General features: G+C 45.3%; 1 protein-coding gene across 3 annotated transcripts; it reads right to left on the bottom strand.

Annotated features, from left to right (window-relative positions):
* Positions 1-288: 288 nt before the first annotated feature.
* Positions 289-14,984, bottom strand: pcdh10b (protocadherin 10b). 3 transcript variants are annotated; one of them, XM_084908868.1, is made up of 5 exons: positions 12,168-14,984; positions 11,242-11,300; positions 10,976-11,082; positions 3,305-3,462; positions 289-1,549 (listed from the first exon to the last, which is right to left on the bottom strand). In XM_084908868.1, exons 1-5 carry the CDS (start codon positions 14,514-14,516, stop codon positions 1,496-1,498), a joined length of 2,727 nt encoding a protein of 908 aa, XP_084764994.1. In that variant the 5' UTR covers positions 14,517-14,984; the 3' UTR covers positions 289-1,495. The 3 variants fall into 3 exon arrangements, with proteins under 3 accessions (XP_084764994.1, XP_084764987.1, XP_084764998.1); XM_084908861.1 differs by having other exon boundaries at positions 12,003-14,983; XM_084908872.1 differs by lacking the exons at positions 289-1,549; positions 3,305-3,462; positions 10,976-11,082; positions 11,242-11,300 and adding an exon at positions 12,003-12,102.
* Positions 14,985-20,186: the final 5,202 nt, after the last annotated feature.

Here is a 20,186-nt window from a genome sequence, read left to right as displayed (position 1 = left end):
GGTTATAGCGAGAGAGCACTGGATATAATCATAATAATGTTCCTTTGTATTTGCTTCCTTGTCGCAGAGATCCTCCTGAAGAGGAATCATTTGGCCCGAGGATAAATGGACTTACATCAATTTGAGATCATTTGAATACACGCAGCTTTATTTCCCTTATTTACTTTGGCAGGTCTGCCTTAACTGATACTGTATTTTAATTAGGCATCAGATTTGCGATGCATGGAATGAGCAGAAAGCAGCGTTCACATTCACAACAAGGACACACGAAAACAAACGCAGACGGCGTTTTTACCATTTTTGTCATTTATTGTCGGCATATTAGTGTGTCTGTGTCTGCAGTGTGTGAGAGAGAAACTGGATTGCACTGTGTACATCACTCTTTGCATTTGATGGTGTTTTTGTCGCACTCCTTTACAAATGGACCCTTAAAAGTTTTGGTTACAATGACACAGAATTACCATGGATTCAGTCTAAATTATTACCTCCATTTTATTTATAGATATGCTCTTTATTAATACCTTGAAGTGGAAAAAATAATGAAATGATGTCAAACAATAAGAAGTCGAGTTTTACATCTGCTAAGGCTGTTCTGTCTCTTTTTACGTCTCCGGCTGTGAAAACACCGGCGACCTTGTTCAGGGGCAGCAAACAGATCAAAGCTCTGAATCAGAAACCAGCCGACAAGCAGCACACCTTCAGAACAAGAAGATATAGATAGATTTATATAGAGAGGTTTATATTCAGCGTCAAACTTTTAAAAGAGTACAATAAACACTTCTCACACGTGACAGAAACTACTTGACGCATCAGAACAACGTGGGCCGAACTGGGTCTGAGCCCGCCGTGTGGTTGTTGAACCGAAACCAAACGGATAAATAAAAAAATAAATAAAAAAAACTGAAAATCTGCCCACAGTCTTTCTTACAAAGTTTGACCTGACCACACAAAAAGAATAGAAAAATCTAAAACAGTGGTATTGCATCTGAAATGCACAAAGATTCTCCTGTACAACTTGGCGTCTCTCTCTGACGCCTAAAGGGCTGAGTGGTGGTTTTTCTGGGTGGCTCTCAGTTGGGTTTGCCTTTCGTAGTTCGTCTGCAGTCTTCATCTGGCTTCATTATCCTCACAGATGTATACATCAGTGCTGTAAACAGGCACACATAGAGTGGAAAAAGATGAAGGGATCAGTGACGGGGGTCGCCATCGTTCGTCCTCTGTGAGCTTCTCAGTCCTGCTGAGACAACGGCCATCTCCAGTAAGGCTATTCCTCCACCTGCGTTCCTCCCCCGCAGCCTCCCCACCGTCTCCGTCAAACCCGGCAGCGCTCCGAGTGTTTTGTTCCTTTGTGTTTCTTTCTTCTTCGTTTTGTTTGCAGTCATGTAAAATTTTCTTCTTTTTTTGTTTTTGCTGAGCGAGGAGGGATGAGGGCAGTGGAGGACAAAATGGGCTGAAAACTTTACACCCTTGGTCGTCACGATGAAATTGTGCAAACTCACGCAGTCTCTGGTACGTCCACGTGAAAGGAGCTAGCAAAGCCTTTTCCTCGCTGCAAGCACAGAAAACACAGAAGCCAGTTAGTTGTGTGTCGGTATCTGTGTGCGTGCAGAGCAGCAGTGACACGGCCTCACTCACACAGAATCACCGGAGTGTCAGATACATGCTGATAGATAACATGTGTGTGTGTGGGGGGGTGTTGTGGGAATGTTGGCACTGGGGGGAAGAGGAGTGAATCCTGCCAGTTTATTTAGGACACCAACAAAAGGAGAGTCTGCACTCTAACCTCTCCTTCATGCTCCTCCCCCCCCTGCACACCACACCCTCGCTCGGCCCAGGCCTGCACCTCCCGGGACAAAAGGGTCTTTGTGTATCACTGGCTGACTTAATGAGATTAGAGAGCGCCCCCCACCCCCCAAACAAACACACAGGACAAAACAACTTCCAACAACTTCCCGTGCGTCTCAGTGTTGCACCAACAGCGAGGACAGAGCAGCTAATCGCTGTGCAGCTTACAGTGGACGCACAGCGACTGTCTTTGTTCAAATCATTTCAAATTGCAGCAGAAAAAAACGCTGAAAGGCAACTTTTACCTTCCTATTACTGCTTTATTATTTCACACACTGCTGCTGTAACTGTCCATAATCATAACTACATCATTAGTATAAATACGAACATAAAGCATCTGTTCATGTATTTGTACAGATTGTCCTCGTGCTGTACTGCCCTCTGACCCCATCCTGTGTGCAAACACTGCACGCGGCCTTTCAGACACTACAGCGCTCTAATGTGAGCAGTGGGTCGCTTCACATCGAACAACTTTTGATGCAGAACGAAGAAAAGCAGACAAACACAGCCAATGAATAAAATATTAATTACAGGGAGAAGGCCTTTTTCCTGCTGCTCCCACAGCGTGCTGTGGTTTTAAATGATGGCACGAGGAAAGCAGCAGGTCTCTGATAATTCCAGCTAGCTGTGCTGGATGATGAGAGAGGCGCCTCTTCAGGCGCCGCTTGACAAAATTATAATTAAGCATTATCACCAAATTTCAGTGATTGAGGACAGATCTGTTTGTGGCCTCTGAATAGGAGTTTAGAAAAATGGGCCTTTTCCTGCTTTATTTTCTCTTTAATTATGTGAAACCAGTTTTTGATCAACCAGCTGACGTCTGCCGAATACGAATGAGACGTTCAGCTCCACGTCTGTCCTTCTTCTTCTTCTTCTCTGGTTAAAAACAGTCGTTTGTCAGCTGTTCGTGAGAGGGCCGGTGTCTCGCTTTCCATAACGCTAACGTCTCCACCCACATCAAAGCAACCTTATAGATCATAATTGCTTTTGGCATTTATTATTTGAAAGGGCCCAAAGACCACAGTGCTGCATGTGTGTGTGTGCAGATAAGATGGTCACAGACGGAGATAATGGAGATGCTTGAGAAAGAGGGAAGAGTTAGTTAAACACTCTGACAGAGGGCTGAGAGAACAGCGGTCAAATCTAAAATGAATTTCACGCTAGCTTCCACGAGCCAATCCAGGAAGAAAATTCAATTTCCAATCGTTTCTTTTTCTGCTAATTTGATCAGCAGATCAGAGCCGGGCAGGCGCTTCAGCCAGAGCAAAACACAATACTCACTTAAATAAGCCGGGTTATAAGGTGCTCTGGAGCTAGGCAGAAATGCTTCCAACTCTTTCCTCTCTAAGGAGCCGTGGTGGTGGCTGAGGTGCTGGTGGAGGTGTTGGTAACTGAGAGGCGCCTCTTTGCCAAAGGTGGAGAATGATCTATCGGCCGTTTGCTCTGGGCTTTCAAATACCTCTGTGTCGGGGACCGAGTCCATGCCGGGCACATGGAGGTTGCTCCTGTAGTCGGGACCCTGGCGCCCGTCAGAGGGCACGAAGCTCGGCATCCAGCAGCGATCAGAATGGCCCAAAGCCTTACACTCGTCTGTGCAGTTGGAGAACAGATCAGCGCCTGTAGGGGAGGGGGCGGGGAGAAGAAATTAAAGGTTTTACGAGCAAAACGGTGCACGCACAAGCTGGTAACCAGATCTGACATGTTCAGAGTTTGCAATTATGAAGCTGCTCTTTGATTCCTTTCTGTTTCCCAGCACTGAGATCAAAGCTGCTGCACAATAGACTGAAAGAAACCTGTGCTGACACACAGGCATCAACAACGTGGCTCCGCTGCTGCTGCTTCAGTACAAACACATTCAGCTTCATAAAGATTTCATCAGCATTTGGAAAAGAAACAAACAGCTTATCAGCGGAGTTTAGCCGTGACGCTTCGAGAGCGACAGCTGCACGCTGATGTTCAGACATGGTGACGCAGTACAGGACGATATTACACGAGACCAGAGTTTACTGCAACATGCTTGTAATGCTGCGTCAAACCTACTCTGTTTGGTCTGTTTTTCCACAAAGATTTTACATTTTTACTCTGACATCAGAAGAACAACCGGCTCGTGTCACTGTATCGGTACACTGAGTGGATGGTTTCAGGGGGATTCAGTTCCAAAAGGTTTTTCAGTGTTTGTAACACTAATCGAGTCAAACAGCAGCAGATGTTTAACCTGAGGTTGCACCTAAAATAAGGAATCGGCAATTAAGCACATCACAAATGACAAAAGACAACAGGAAGGTGAACGTGTGTAAGATATAGTGGACGGTCAGTCACCGTCTTTATCATTATTAGCACATTCTGCCATATTTACTTAACAGGCGTCTACATCCATTCAAAGTGGATGAGCAGTTTTTAGGAACAACAAAGACCCATCATGTGTTTGCAGTACAAACAGGCAGGATGGCTCAGCGGGTGGTGTTTGCACCTCGTGTCTGCATGTCGATGCATCGTTGTAGCGAATGTTGGGTTAAAGGTGCTGAAGACTTTACAGGTACCAGTCGATTTAAGTGCATCCTTTGTAGTTCATCATATATGAAAAGTGCAGCTATGCAGGCCAACTGTAAGCCTTAAGCCAAATTGTGTGTTTGCTGCCCCAAATGTTTTTGCAGTTGGGCCCAGATCTTGCGGACGCATGTTTTCGAAGCCTAAATCCTTGCGCGTGTGTGCGTTTGACTCTGTTTGGGGCTAAAATGTCCAGCTCAGGCTATCTGCTGCTAATCCCTCTGAATACAGACTGATTAGGCTAAGACTGCTGTCATCCCAGTAAGCAGAGTGTGTGCATTTTGTTCTGTGTCCTTAACGGTCAGCAAAGGGGGAATTTGCTTTGTTACAAGAGGATTAATTTGGCTTGCTGTCACTAGCAACTTGGAAAAGTGCCCAGTCTCCTAACGAGAGGGTTTCCTGTTAAATATTAAGCAACGTGCCATAAATATACCACCGCAGGAGGCTTTAGTACGGCCTCTTACATGGAAGGAAACAACTTATTGTACACTTTGATGGAGCCGCAGCCACGAGGCAAAGCAGTGCTGACACACTATATCAGCGCACCTGCTCGCGCAGACAGCGTTGCACTGTGAGCAGCAAAAACACACAGCGTGGAAAGAAGAGCTCTGCTTATATTACAAAATGGACGCTGTGTTAATTCTCAAAATAGGAACAGGAAATGTGGCGTTTGGACTCGGCGAGGGGGATTCAGCCACAGAGCCACGTCACGACATCTTATCAAAACTACACGTTCCCCTGTCGAACGAGGCAGTCGTAAACACACACACAGGGCTGTGCTTAAAATGTGAATAAAGGTCGCAGGTGATACTCTTCTCTCTCCACGGCGTCGTCTCTGCTCTGCAGCTGAAAGAAGCTTCATAAATCACGCTCGCAGAAAATTGTCAATGTCTGGCCTCCACTTCAACACAGGATTAAGAAGAACTATGTCAACACGTCTCACACTAAGACACACACAAGCAGGAGCAGCGAGGAGACGGGGGAGGGAGGGCAGCGAGCTCTTGAAGCGAGCTGACCCTCGTTGCCTCCGACACCTCGTCTCATCTTAGCATTCCGAGCGCCGCTCGCACAGGGCAAACGCAAAGTCCCGATAATAACCTTCATTTGGTAATTGGTATGCAGAGGTCTGAAAAATGAATTACTGATCAGCGAGCTGTTACCACGGTGATAACGTGAACGGCAGGCCTAAGGAGAAATTCATCTCGGCAGGGGGGGAGACGGGAATGCGGCGGGGGTGGAGGAGGGAGTGAAAATTGGATAAGCGCCTCGACTCAATCTGCTCCGAGTGCGCGACATTGGCCGTATTGATAAAATGGAGCAGGACTGGAAACGTGGACGAGTGGTCCCAGAGGGTCTGATACTTTGAATCCACAGCTGATGGACTCATCACAGCAAACGAGCTCCCGCTCAGCCGTCTCGCCTCGGAGAATTCAAACCTCACAACTAAACCCACGTTTGCTCTGTTTTCTTAAACTAATAATATAATATATTAATACTGGTGCTAAGTACTAAGCTCAGTCAACTTTCTCCTTCCAAACATCTTTTACAGGTTAATGTGGAGCTGGTTTCTTCACAGTCATGTCAGGAGTTTACACAGTGAATCACAAACAGGCTGTCATTCGATACTAGAGGTGGGAATCACCATACATCCCACGATACGATATTATCACAATATTTAACTCACGATACGATATTATTGCAATTTTTTTTTAATATTTTGCGATATTCAGATTCTGTACATAAAGGTAAACGTTATCAATATTCATTTTATCTAATATCAAAGTCTCGCACTCAGTCTTTCTCTCATTTCAGTCAGTTTTATTGTTGACAAACTGAACGGTTTGTATTACAGTCTAGTCCAACTGAACTGAATGCAACCATCTGGTACAATTATAGCTATTCTGAACTATGAAATTTATGAAAACTATGCAGCCCCTTCAGCAACTGAAGAATTTGAAAGTAAATTAAAACAAAATATAATTTTACATTAAATAAAAAAGTTTTAAACTTAATTAAAATAAAACATGTCTTAAATTAAAATAAGTAAACTGTCATGTTTATTGCTGCCAAAAAAAAAGTTAAACACATTTGGACAGTGAAGGATTCTTGCTCAGAAAAAGGATCAACATGCTCTGAAGTCTATGGAAGCCCGTTTCCGCCACTAAATAAAAACAAAACAGCTAGTATCCATAACTCGAAATTTCGAGTTATTTTCTCGAAATTTCGAGTTAGCTCTGCCAATCAAAAATATACGTGAATGAGGTCGCTTTCTTGTTACCCGGAAGCATATGGCGCAGAGGAACGCGCACTCAAAAACGGATCCCAACAAATTGGCGCTTTCGCGAGTACTTTTGCTGATAGTAACACCATGTGATTCAGCTAATAACACAGGGATTTCATCATTTGTGAAGCCAGGCTGAAAACACTCAGCAATCTGTGCATTCACGACTGGATGTAATACCGGTAGCTTAGCTGTAGCATTTGTAGCTGAGGGCTTCAGCTTCCGGGTAACGAGGAAATGACGTCATTCACGTAGATTACTGATTGGCAGCGCTAACTCGAAATTTCGAGTTACTTTTCTCAAAATTTTGAGTTAATAAATCGAAATTTCGAGTTAATATGTCGAAATTTCGAGAAAGTAACTCGGAATTTCGAGAAAATAACTCGGAATTTTGAGTTATGGATCCTTTTTTTTTTTTTTTAGTGGCGGAAATGGGCTTCCACAGAAGTCAGAGCATGTTCCAGTCCACAAAAGCTTTTTTGTAACAAAATATCGATTTCTGCTGTCCCTGTATCGATACATTATTAGCAAACAAAATATCACGATACTACACAGTATCAATTTTTTCCCCCACCCCTATTCGATACATAATTAAACTTTGGAAATTTAAATATTAAATATTTAAATTAACATTTGTAATGTTAAAATTGTATCTATGTTATCAGTTTGTGAAATAAAAAACAACTATTTTATAAATTATTTTAACATGCGTGGACCGTGTCATAACGAGCTGCTAACACAATATAATGATGTTATTATCATTTTATATAAAAGCTTTCATTGCTGGTCAAATACTTCAGATACTGCTGGGATCTCAGGAACACCTCATCTCCTTGGTGGTGGGTGCTGTGATGGGAGGGGGGCAGCAATAACAACACAACAGTAACCAAATGGTTTTAGTGCCAAATAAGCGAGCAGGCAGAGAGCACATCCAGCTGTAAGACAATAAACTGCAGACTCCAGTCTTCTCCCTCTGCTCGTCTCTCATCTGCTTTATAGTTTTTTATAATTACACCAAAATAATGTTCATGGATCACTAAAGAGTCGCTTTTTCACATTTCCCCAGGAGGGGTTTGCAAAACTACAAGGCCTGGAAATGTGCACCTCTTGATGTTAGATATGTGCGCAAAATTTCATATATGTACGTCACACCCAGCCCGGGCCTAAATTGTTTCATTCTTCTAGGTGGTGCTATTGAGCCATTTTGCCCCGCCCACATCTGAAGACATGAACATATGTAAATTTTCACCAGACCCGATGCATGTGCAAAATTTTTGAGTTTTTGAGCATCTTTAGGCCCTCAAAAAAGCCAATACATTTGCCGCCATAATAATAATAATAATAATAATAATAATAATAATAATAATACGGTGGTATTGCATTGGGCCCTAATAAAAAAACATCCAGATGATATTCATGGATGAATTACAGATGAATGATGAACTCATTAACTCACATATTTAGAAATAAAGCCTGTTATGCAGAGTTACCCAGCAAACATGTGATGTGTTCTTATTTAAAATAAATGCCACTATGACTTCATATGTATTTCACATGTATTGTAATTCAGTGATAGTTTAATACTCGAGCTTCTTCTCGGCTCGGCTCCACGTTTGGTGGAGGTAAAGACTCTCCAATAACCAACAAAGACTTGAAGCATTTTAACTTTCGATCCATTTCCACCACTTAAAGCCCCCCCCCCCTTTTTTTTTTTTCTTGTGCTAAATTTTGCACAAAGTTATTCCTCCTCTTGTTTCATTAAAGGATCTTTCACCACCGTCAGACACTGAGGACTGAATGTCTTCGGGCTTTTTTGGCTGCTGGTCAGACAGAATCAGCTATTTCTGTTCAAATGTGACTCATTATTCTTGGCGTGTTAGAAAGGGGATAATTACACAATTAAGAACTCATTCATTTCATCCTAGAATAGTTTAACAGACCAATTCTGACTGTATGTAAAACGCAGCAGTGATAATAAACATGACAGCAGTCAAAGAAGCTCGTTGAATGTTAAACAGAGTCTGCATTTCTGATTGGACCATGTCACAGTCATGGTTACACACACACACTCATATTCACGTGACTGTCACGCTGCACTCAGATACCTCGAAAATGATTTAGGCTCTGATCTGAGCAGCAGTTTTTCCTCCACACTCGATCCAAATGTAACCAGTTTGACTCCAATACTACAAAATCCACGGAGTTAAACGGCTCTTTCAGCCAGTTCACGTGTTCATTACAGGTGACGTCTGGTCTCTTTACATCCTTGATGAGGAAAAACGGAGCGGCCTTTGATCAGAGAACAACAGAGCTGAGTGCCTGAAGCAGCAGAAAATGTTGGCATGACAAAGCAGCTAACCACAGGAAGAAGAACACAAATCACTGTGTCAACAAAAAACACAACAACGACTACGCTTTAAAAAAAAAAAGAAAAGGATATGAGAATAATGATGAACACTAGGCCTGCCTCCAGCCTCCAGCAGGTGAAGATATAGTATTTTATGAGGTAAATGAAATCAGTCGTGTCCTATAACTCTGACTGCACAGAACGAAAGGAAGGATGAAAGAGAAAAAGGTGATGCATTCATGAAGTCTGTGAGAGCCAAGAGGAAAGCTAACACGTGGATTTATTAAACACTGATGCAGCCTCACTACTGACAAACTAGATTAGCTCGCAGAATGATGGCGCTCTAAGCCATGCTATCAATTATCCTAATCAAACAACGACTAAATCCACAGCAAATAATCTGGGTAAAGGCATTAAGCTTTGCAACAAAGTAACTCATGCTATCTGCCGCACCAAGGGTATGCAAAGGGTATGGGACGCTGTTTCACAGCTGGATGTGCTGGACCATCCAGAGTAGGGACTGTATGGGCAGGCTAACATGTGATGCTAACATGGTCTAACAAACAGCAACAGCAGCTTAAGCTAAGCGTGATCTGTTAAATCACAGAGATGCTTCATTGTTTCAGCTGATAATCTGCACACATGTGGAGCGTACGTGAATATAAATTAGCATGAATTAAGTTCTAAGCAAAGCAAGTTGGAGAAATCTGAACAGAGGCCCCGGGTCACTGTGTGCTGGTCCAGCCCTGCCAGTTCAGCTCTTATTTAAATCAACAACAAATTGTGTTAATCTCCACTAACTCACCAACTCTGAGCACGCAGCACGGTTTATATAATCATGCAATCTGAGCTCAGGAAGTCTTTATTTATTCCTGTTTGTCTGTTTCTTAGAACAGTCGTGAAATGTAAAAACATCTCCTGTCAGTAAAACGCATCAGAGAGTGTGGACATGCTAATAAAGTCAAAGTAGTACACCTCCATGCACATAAAGCAGATTAGAAGGAAAAATAAAGACGGTGCAGCAGGGTATCTGTGTAAAGTCAGGCCGTGTTGGCAGAGACGGGTCCGGCTCTGCGTGCCTCTGTTACTGAGCTCCATGTAAACCGACCAGGCCTACTGGGGTGACACTGGAAGTGGCAGGCAAATTCCATTTGGCACGATGGGGGCGCCTGCTGTGGCTGACCAGACATGATGACAGACCTCATCCACAGTGGGCACCAAATAAAGAGCTAAACCTAGCTTTTATACATCAGCAGGGTCCTCTTGTAAGGCAGGGAAGAATTAAAGGAGAAAAACAGCCCGTGCATGGAAGGAAGGAAAAAACAAGCAGGGGGGAGCGTGCAGTTAGAGAGTAACAGCATGAATAAGTGCATTAATTAATCTAATGAACGGATGAATTGCACGGTTTGTTTGCTACAGCCACAACCTATTTGGTCGGCTTCCCAGCACTCCAGTGTGAGCCCAGCCTCATTAACAAGCCCATCACATCTCGTCAAGTGGTCTGCAGCACCGAGTGACCGCGCTCACAGGGAGCAGGATCCTCATTAACGCCACCACATATTTACAAACAGCAGTGGAAGCCTCACTCAAGACATTCAATCACCACACGGCAAACGTCACAGTAACAAATATTATGTGTCGGCTTTAGGAGCGAGCACTTGGATGTGGCTCACAGGGGAAGGTTTGATTCTGGTACAAGAGTTTAAGCGATAATCCCACGCAGGCACAACACAACAGCTAAAATACCTCAGACGCCGACTCTGGCTGTGGATGATGATGACCTTTAGAAATAAGCTTTCATTTTTCCAGCCCTGCACAATTGTGCTGCCAGATTTCAACAGTGGAGAGACGAGCAGCTTCTGGACCCACAATGCTAATCAGCAGATCCTCCTCAGATCTATAGATGCCCGAGGGGCAGAGAGAAGACAAAGAGTTCATACAAAGCCAGCACTTACCAGACGAATGGCCTCGATTGGTGGCGTCGTGGTCGCTGTCTCCCTGCTCGCTGTCCCCGTGGCCACTGTCTTTGGAGCTGACCAGGTCGGCCTCCTGGAAGGCTGAACTGAAATGAAGAGAACATTAAAATAACGCCTATGAAAGACGACCTCGCTTTGTTTTTCTTAATCCATGTCAGCATCACAGTAATGGGAGATATCAGCAAATGAGCTAGAAGCGGACCAGCTGGTAGAAGAGCAGGTAGAAGGGCTTTTTCCATATTTACCTGTTGACACGTCGCGGCCTGTCGACCAAGTAGCTGAGTTCAGCTCGCTGGTGTTTGGTCTGAAAGAGAAGAGGCAGTTTTTAGTGCGTCTCCTTATGTAGAGAGAACAAAGCAGCAGAAAAACAAAAGAACATTACATCCATCGAGCCAGAGACGACACAACCCACACAGCTTTGAGTTGACGTAACTATTACATGTGTCATTCATCTCCACCAGTGGAGACTTCCTTCCCACAGGGAGGGGAAGCTCTGCAGACATGTTGCCAAGGTGCAAGGTGAAGTAGCGCACCTATGTAGGCTGCAGCAGCCCAGAGATGCAACATTTTGAACAGTATATATTTAATCCTGGGTGACTGGGCTTCACGCACACATATACACCCATTATACTCCCACACCCACCAGCAGCCTCTTTGCCAACATACATTGTCTTTATACACCTTTTCTAATTTATCAGCCGTGGAAGCACATCATAAACATGCAGTCGTTGCTTTTTAAGGATTGCAAAAGTCAAGGTTTCTCATTTCTACATCTGCTTTCATTTTCTATTACATTGTGTTACAGCTGATGTATCGACACTCAGTAACACCCATCTGAAGAGCTAGCATGCCAGTGAAGTGAAATTTGGGGGATGAAATGGCTCCTGAATGTCTCTGGTATATATTTCATTCTTATCAGACGTCTAAGGGGACATGAATCAGGTTTAGGCATGCGGAGGGACTCAGATGGAAAGGTTTAAACCGCAGGCAGGAGAGGGGCTCTTACCTCATTTGATAAAATGCTGCCGTTTGATATGATGTCAGGCTGCTGGTCTGTGTACCCTGTCACTATGGCCCCACACGGGTTGTGATCGGTGTCTGTGCTCCTAGAAGGACTACATGGCTTTAGGAACATGAGGTCAGTTTTGGCAGACTCTGGAGTGAGACATACCTGGTAGCAATAGTTCTGGTTTTGGTGGTGGGAGCCAAAGCTCCCAGATTCCTCCACAGGGACTTGAGCTGTGCCAGCCCCGCTGACGTTAACGGCACTTTGCACCAGCATGATATCCGACTTGCTGAGCTTTTTCTTGCGGGCCCTGCCCTGCCGCGAGCAGCAGGAGCTGCAGCCAAAACAGCAGTCACTGGTCAAGCAAGTATAGATGTTAAGCTTTTTGTCCTTCTGACAGCGCACAGCCAGCACAATCATAACCAGGAGGAAGATGAAGGAGACGGAGCCCAGGGCGATGATAAGGATGAGAGTGAGGTCCAGGGTGCTGTCCTTTGCCTTGGAGGTCCCGCCTTTCTCCCCGCCGCCACGGCCTTCAGCCACACTGTCCACCAGCACCACCAGCACGCTGGCGCTAGAGGACAGAGGCGGCTGGCCGTGGTCTCGCACCTCAATCAACAGGTCGTACTGCTGATGGGGGTCTCGCTTGACCGATACCCGCCTCGCAGTCCTGAGTTCACCCGTTCTCCAGTCCATCCTGAACATGCCATTCTCGTTTCCCCTCTGGATGCTGTAGGACAGACGAGCGTTCTCTCCATCATCCGCATCCATGGCCACGACACGTGTCACCAGATAGCCTGGCTCAGCAGAGCGAGGCAGGGGCTCCTTGGCTGTGCCATTCTTTCCCAGGGGAGCCAGCACTAGCGGGGCGTTGTCATTCTGGTCCACAATGATGACTTTAACAGTGGCATTGGAGGAGAGCTCTGGGGTCCCTGCGTCTTTGGCCTTGACCATGAACGTGAACTCCTTCAGCTGCTCATAATCGAACGATCTGAGAGCATAGAGATAGCCTGTCTCCTCGTTGATTGACACGTAGGTTTTGACTGACATGCCCTGGATGTCACATTCTAATATGGAGTAGCTGATGACAGCATTCTGCCCAATGTCCGGGTCCAGGGCCGTCACCGCGTGTATGTACGCCCCTGGCACGTTGTTTTCTGTCACGTACACGTCATATACGGGCTGTGTGAACGTGGGCGCGTTGTCGTTTTCGTCTGACACCTGCACTCGAATGGATTTACTGGTGGCCAGTGACGGCGTTCCTTTATCGCGCGCGACCACAGTGACGGAGTAGGAGTCCGCCTGCTCGCGGTTCAGCGGCCCGTCGGTGACTATAGTGAAGTAATTTTTAAAGGAAGATTTCAGTTTAAACGGGACGTCGCCGAGGATCTCCACGTGGACCTGTCCGTTCTCCTCTGCGTCCCGGTCCGTGACGCTCAGCAGCGCGATCACGGTCCCGGGAGCCGCATTCTCGCTCACCGACTCCGTGACAGTGCTGAAAGTAATTTCCGGTGCGTTGTCGTTCACGTCGCTGAGTTTGACGAGGACTTTACAGTGCGCGGGCACGGCGTTTGGTCCCAGATCTTTGGCCTGAACAAAGATTTGATAGAGGCTGCTCTCCTCGAAATCCACCTCTCCGCGCACCTCGATGCGCCCGGTGCGTGAATCTATAGAGAACAGGTCTTTGACGCGGCTGGAGATGTGGTTGCTGAATGAATAAACGATTTCTCCATTCAGTCCCTCGTCCAGGTCGGTGGCGTTCAGCTGTATGACGAGCGTGCCCAGCGGCGCGTTCTCCGATAGGCTCACCGTGTACACCGGCTGCTCAAACACGGGCACGTTGTCGTTAGAGTCCAACACTTTGACGACCAGCAGCGCGGTGCCAGTCCGCGGAGGCTGACCGCCGTCCACGGCGGTTAGCACGTACCTGTGCGCCGTCTGTTGCTCCCGGTCCAGCGGCTTCTCCAACACAAGCTCCGCGAACTTGTTCCCGTCCGTCTGGGTCTGCACGTCCAGGTAAAAGAAGTTGTTCGTGGTGATATCGTACGTGCGTAAAGCGTTGGAGCCAACGTCCGGGTCGAACGCGCTCTCCAAGGGGAAGCGGGTGCCCGGAGTGGCGCTCTCTGAGATCTCCACCGTGATATCGGTCTCCGGGAAACTGGGTGGGTTGTCGTTAATGTCCACCACTTCGATTTCAACCCGGAATAGTTCTAATGGGTTCTCCAAGAACACCTCCATGTTTAGCTGACAGCTCGCACTCTGCTTGCAAATCTGCTCCCGGTCGATTTTCTCGTTAACGAACAGGACGCCGTTCTCCAGGTTCACCTCCAGGTAGGGTGTCCGAGAGTTGGGCACCACTTGGAAGCGCCGGGAGGCTAGCTTGGTGAGGTCCAGACCCAGGTCCTCGGCAATATTTCCCACCAGTGTGCCATGGTCCGCCTCCTCTGGGACAGAGTAGCGTATCTGACAGAGCACTCCATCCGCGATGCACAGGACAAGCAAAAGCACAATCATCGCCGTGAAAACAAGTGCACTTGGGTAAAAATATCATATATGTTAGTGAAAAAATGTCAGTTTACATCACCCATTACAGTAAATGCGTAAAGTCTCCAAAATGCGTAAAGTCTCTGTAAATGTACAAGAGGTCCGGAAAACTCTGTGGGATTAAAAAAAGGCGCATTTCATTTCTGACAGGAATCCAAAGGACTCGATGATATTTTTCACTTTTAAAAACTGGCTCTGTTACTTTCGCACATGCGTCCAGGTGAAGCCCCAGCGCACATTCCAGTAAAGCGCAGAATCTCAGACAGCTGAAAGTTGGAAACATAAATTATAATCCACAGGAAAAACATACGACTCTGTCTTCAGTGATGAAATCTACTGCAGACTCTGGCTGTCTCTTTCCTCTCGGCGTCCTGTTCCTCACTGCAGCCGCCTCCACTCCACTCTCCACTGATGCTCTTCACTCAACTGTTTGCTTTTTTCCCCGAGTCGCGCCTCCCCTCTCAGCCCCCGCAGCCGTAAATCACGCGGAAAGCTCTCTCCTGATTGGCTGTTGGGGTTGCTCGTCCGCTCGGCCTTCGTCTCCCTCACTGCTCCTCTATATCTCTCTACCTCCCTCTGAGCGCAGACTGACTTCTCTTAAGGATACCTGCCTGCAGGCAAAGAGAAAAGGGGACAGGAGCGAGAAGGAATTTATTTCTCAAGTGCGTAATGCCCTTCCCAACTCGTCCGTTATAAAGTGCACCACTAATGAACCAGGGTGTGATTAGAGTGGAGCACTTGTTGACTTGGTGGCAGAGCCTGTGTGAGCCTGAGGACACGCTGGGCGAGCCAGGTTAATGCATGCAAATGTTGTGATATGCACGTATTCAGCATTCACGTGCTGCTCTCAGGGCTGTGCGATATAATTACAGCCAACGGTAGAAGCGTTACATCTCTGTTCCAACCACACAGCAGTGGAACAGAGAGGCAGGGGGAGTAGCACATCCGCGGAGCGCATACGACCCCTGCCGGAGTAAATGCAAACCAGGGTCTGAATCACGGCCGGCACTTCAGTGTAATACGAATAGTTATTGTCTGATTTTATGCGTGGACCAATGAACGTGGCGAGAGCAAAAGGTAAAAGTGGAAGATGGTATAATTATCTTTTACTGTGAGAGTAGAAAACGCGCAGACGCGCTGTCATTCAAACATAAGTGCGGTGAGCAGGCTAATCGATCCGCTAAACAACTTCTGTATGTGTCAAAGGCCTGGGCGGCGAGGTTTCGGGGGCGCGTGCCCGCTCAATGAAGTCTCTGTGCCGTGTGGGCTGAACTCTAGTGATACACTTAATTCATAGGCTTTAGTAAAAACACCCATATCACTGATAGGTTATTGCAGTACGAGCTCAACTTATTTATTCAGTTCACAGCAGTTTGGTGCGTTTGCAGAAATGGGCCCCTCATGTCTGAAACTAAAAAGAGGTCACGCATCAGCTTTTGACCTTCTTGAAAAGTGCAAAACAAAGAGAAATGTGTTGAGGACATTGTGAGCTCACAGTCACTTTTCCTTCTGTATGAGGAGGTCATTGATCCACTTTGCTCCTGTTTGTGTCTGCAGTCTAACAGAGATATTTGTGCTTTTCCTTTTTTAGCGCAGTAACAAAATGACGTGATTTTGGTCCTCAGGTACTGGTGACACAAACGCTGGAGTCAGCTGCAGCTCGGTCTGTATGTTGTGGTCACTCGGGGTTTCTGGGTCCATCATGGATGTTAGGGAAGGTCACATGTCACGTTCACAGAATGACCAAACAAACAAAAGGAAGGCTAATAAGAAGAATAGCATGTGGTAGATATCTCAGCATGTTTATTCTGGTGGTTACTCAGTAACACAGACTCAGACTGCTTTGACGACTGAATGCAACACATTTTAGAAAATCTACGTTCTATTAACAGAAATCCAGAAAGGTGTGTTAACTGTAAACATTGAACTTTGGTATTTATTTGCATTGTTATTTCAAGCAGGGAATTTTAGTCAGTTTAAAGGAGGGAGCATAACAAGCTCAAAATCAAGGATCTGTACCAGAAGTGACTATTTCCTGATTTTTAATATAGATTATAGAGTAAAGTTAGTTTTATGTGTATAATGAAATGTTACTTTGTTATTTGTATTTTCCCCTCTGGTTGTTTTATAGATTTAGTTTGACGTCAGCTGTTGGAGAATGAATTGTATGAAGGAACCGAGACATTAATGTGCAAAAGTCTCAATTCTTCATATTTTGCAGGGAAAGTAGCAAATAGCTGCAGCACTTTATGGAAGCGTGTAAATATATATGGAAATGCAGTATGTTCTTCTTCTTTTGGCTGCTCCCTTTAGAGGTCACCACAGTGGAGGGTCTGCTTCCATCCTCAGCATCCTCCTCCCTCACACCAATCCTCTGCTTGTCCTCCTTCACTGCATCCTACCAACCTTTATACTCGACGTTTGTCTCTAAGGGTTTGACCTGAGCGTCTCTCTGATATACTCATTCCTGTCCAAGGACAGACATTGACCACAGACCATCAGAAAACCTGCAAAACTAGCGAGCAAGAAAACTTTAGACAATGAAAAAAGATGGGAGGCTATTTTCACAAAAACAAAAATACACGCAACAGGTGTCACAGTTAAATTATGACCTCATCACTTTGACCTTTGACCTTAGCTTAAACAGCCGCTCTGTGCCTACAGCTGAGTGGGGAGAGGAGCTGCTCTGAGACCTAGTGCTCCCCCTAGTGAACCACTACACAACACACTGCTGCTTCCAACACACAACCCTCTCCTCTCTCTGCCCAAACTCTGAACTCGAAAATCTCCACAAACTCACACGAGTGACAGACAGTGAGGGAAACAGACGCACAAGTGCATGATTCACATTGTCTGCAGACTGTCAGAGCAGCACAAGAAACGTGAATCGGTTCAAAGAACATATTTTCTAAATCTAGTCAGTGCTGCGGTCAGATATGGATCACCATGAAGATAGTGAGCTAAGTGACAGAGTAGGGCTGGGAGAAGTGGACATGCACACGCTCAGCACTAATACAGGGAGAGTTTTCACAAATATGATCACAGCTCGTTCGTCACGTCCATGCAAACCAACACGCTGCAAACATTTTATCACTGTGTGTCGAGATTTTACACGATCGTAACAATTTATGTTTTCATTTTACAGCTAAAAGTACAGCACGGGATGTTTGATAAAGTAATGCTCTTCTCAAACATTCAGGAAGCTTAGAGAAAAGAAGAGAGTGGCCTAAAGCAATCTCACCCATAAGATAATTAGAGCAGGAGAAGCAGCTCGTAATCATTAAGGGTGATAAAGCTACAGGGACTTTTCACCGTCACCTTGCTGCGTGCCACACACTTCCTTTTTCCATCACTTTGCTTCTTTTTTTTTGTTTTTTAAAGGACCTACATCGTGCACTCAGCCCAGCAGTGCATACGTCTCTTATATAGAATACATTTTTGGAGCAGTGTACAAATACTCTGTACTTTTCAAGACACAACAAGGTTCTTTCTTTTTTCTAAATACGATATAAAAACAATTAAGAAGTAACTGAATACTGTTTAATGTGCAGCCATTCTTGTAACAAACATTACAACATAAAACGACTCGCTGCCCCGCGGTGGTGGCTGTAGCTCAGGAGGTCGTGCAGGTCACCTGCTAACTGGCAGGTTGATGGTTTGATACCTGGCTGCTCCAGCCTGCATGCCAAATATCCTCGGACAAGACACTAACGCCAAGCTGCTCTCTGATGTGACCGTCACAGTGTTTAATGAATGAAAGGAGGTAAAGTGTTTTGAGGGCTCAGAGTAGAAAAACACTGTATAAGAACCAGTCCATTTATCGTTTACTTAACTGCTAGTTAAGATAAAAATTGGTCTAACCCACCTGCCTTTGGATCAGCACGATAAAAGTCTTTCGAGTGGTGTCTTTACATGAAGCATTTTCAGCTGTTAAAGGACCGTCAGCATGTCTATGGTAAAAACTGGAGACAGACACACAACACTGCATGAAAAGCTCGTTTCCCATGTCAGAGAGGGGCTGTTTGTGTGTGTTCTCACTTTTTGAAGCCGACAATCCAACATTTACAAACACTTAATGCTGTGTGGAGACCAGAGAGGAGCTGCTCATTTCACTTCTCTTTCTCAGTCCTTTTCTTTCTCAGCTATTTAATATATATATATATGTATATATATATATAGCACAATATTACAGTGACCTAAATCTAATGCTCATGTCATCAACACCACTGCACCTCCTCTGAATGTGTCTTTTAGGCTTTTTGTATCATAGACAAAGATGAAAGAAATGTAACAGATACATGACACGTAAGCAGGGCACCAAAGAGAACATGAGGAAAACAACAATGCAATATAATGCCTTTTTTTTCCAGATTGAGCTGCTCGGGGTGGCAGCATGTTGGAGTAGCTCTCTTACCGTTACTGTTGTTTAAAACTTTCATTCCTCCGTTTTTGGCTGAAGGATTGCATTTCTCTCTATTTTTTGGATCCTGTGCAGCTGGAAGGAATTTTGCTGATAATCTTTTTATTTTTGATCGTTTGTTATGATGCATAACCATAACAACAAGGTGGCTTACAACTGGAGCTGATTAACACTGCAAAAGCTGAAATAATACCTCAGCTGAAGCCATAAATCCAAGATGACTTGAAAAGGAGTCATCGTGGATGCAGAGCCTATCATTGCCTATCAGTAGTGGGCAATGTGAGATCACTGGCTAACCAGATGGATGAACTCCAAACCCTAATAAGGACTCAGCCGGAGTATCGGGAATCATCTCTCTGCCAGGCTCCACGAGCAGACAGAGATTTGAAGAGGAGCAGAAAAAGGAAGGGAGGTGGATTAGCAGTGCTTGTCAACAACAGATGGTGTCATCCAGGACATGTTACTGTGAAGTGTCGTCTCTGCAGCACAGATACCGAACTTGGCAGTAAGTTTCCATCCATATTATTTACCAGTGTTATTTTGGCAACTGGTTCCGTTCCACCTTCAGCCGTTACTGACGTTTGTCAGCTGCTCAACCAGAGAAAACAAGACACTGGATTTGTTTTATGCAATTGTCAAGGATTCATATATCTCCAAATCAAGACCTCCTATGGGAAATCCTGATCACAGTCTTGTTTTTCTCTGCTCAGAATATAAACCCCTTGTTCCGAGGCAACCTGTGACGAAGAGATCTGTGAGAAAGTGGTCACAGGAAGCCGAAGAAACCCTGCAGGGTTGTTTTGAGACTACAAACTGGATAGGTCTTTGCCAGGAACATGGAGAGGACATCAATGCCATGGCCGAGACTCCTGTGTGGACAGCATCATCCCCACTAGAGCAGGGAAATGCTTCCCTAATAACAAACCCTGGATCACCAGTGACCGAAGGGACTGATAGACAAGAAAATTCAATTCAATTGAACAAGAGCTTTCAGGGAGGGACGGGGAATTGTTGAGGAGTATTCAGAACCAACTTAAAGTCAAGATTAGAGACAGCAAGGACAAGTACAGGAAGAAGCTGGAGCTGGAAATGGTGTCATCTGTTGAGCTGCTGGTTGGGAATTCATATTGGTGGGGGTCAGCTGTGATTTGGAGAGGAGCGTTAATGTATTACTGCTCCAGTCTCTCCACTGACTTCATAATAATAGGTGTTAATGTTAC

Source organism: Perissodus microlepis, chromosome 2, assembly GCF_051167445.1.
Source record: "Perissodus microlepis isolate ML-2025 ecotype Zambia chromosome 2, ASM5116744v1, whole genome shotgun sequence".
Classification (NCBI taxonomy): Eukaryota; Metazoa; Chordata; class Actinopteri; order Cichliformes; family Cichlidae; genus Perissodus; species Perissodus microlepis.
Note: the sequence above shows the minus strand (reverse complement) of the source record. Positions and strands in the feature narration are given on the sequence as shown.

Bases quoted from the DNA above. Each gene is read 5' to 3' on its own strand.
- pcdh10b (XM_084908861.1), bottom strand. From the start codon at position 14,516: ATGATTGTGCTTTTGCTTGTCCTGTGCATCGCGGATGGAGTGCTCTGT. The intron at 11,083-11,241 runs GTAAATATGGAA...TCTTCATTTCAG, and splicing joins AGGCCGCGACGTGTCAACAG to TTCAGCCTTCCAGGAGGCCG. The intron at 3,463-10,975 runs GTAAGTGCTGGC...CCTCCCCTACAG, and splicing joins CAATCGAGGCCATTCGTCTG to GCGCTGATCTGTTCTCCAAC.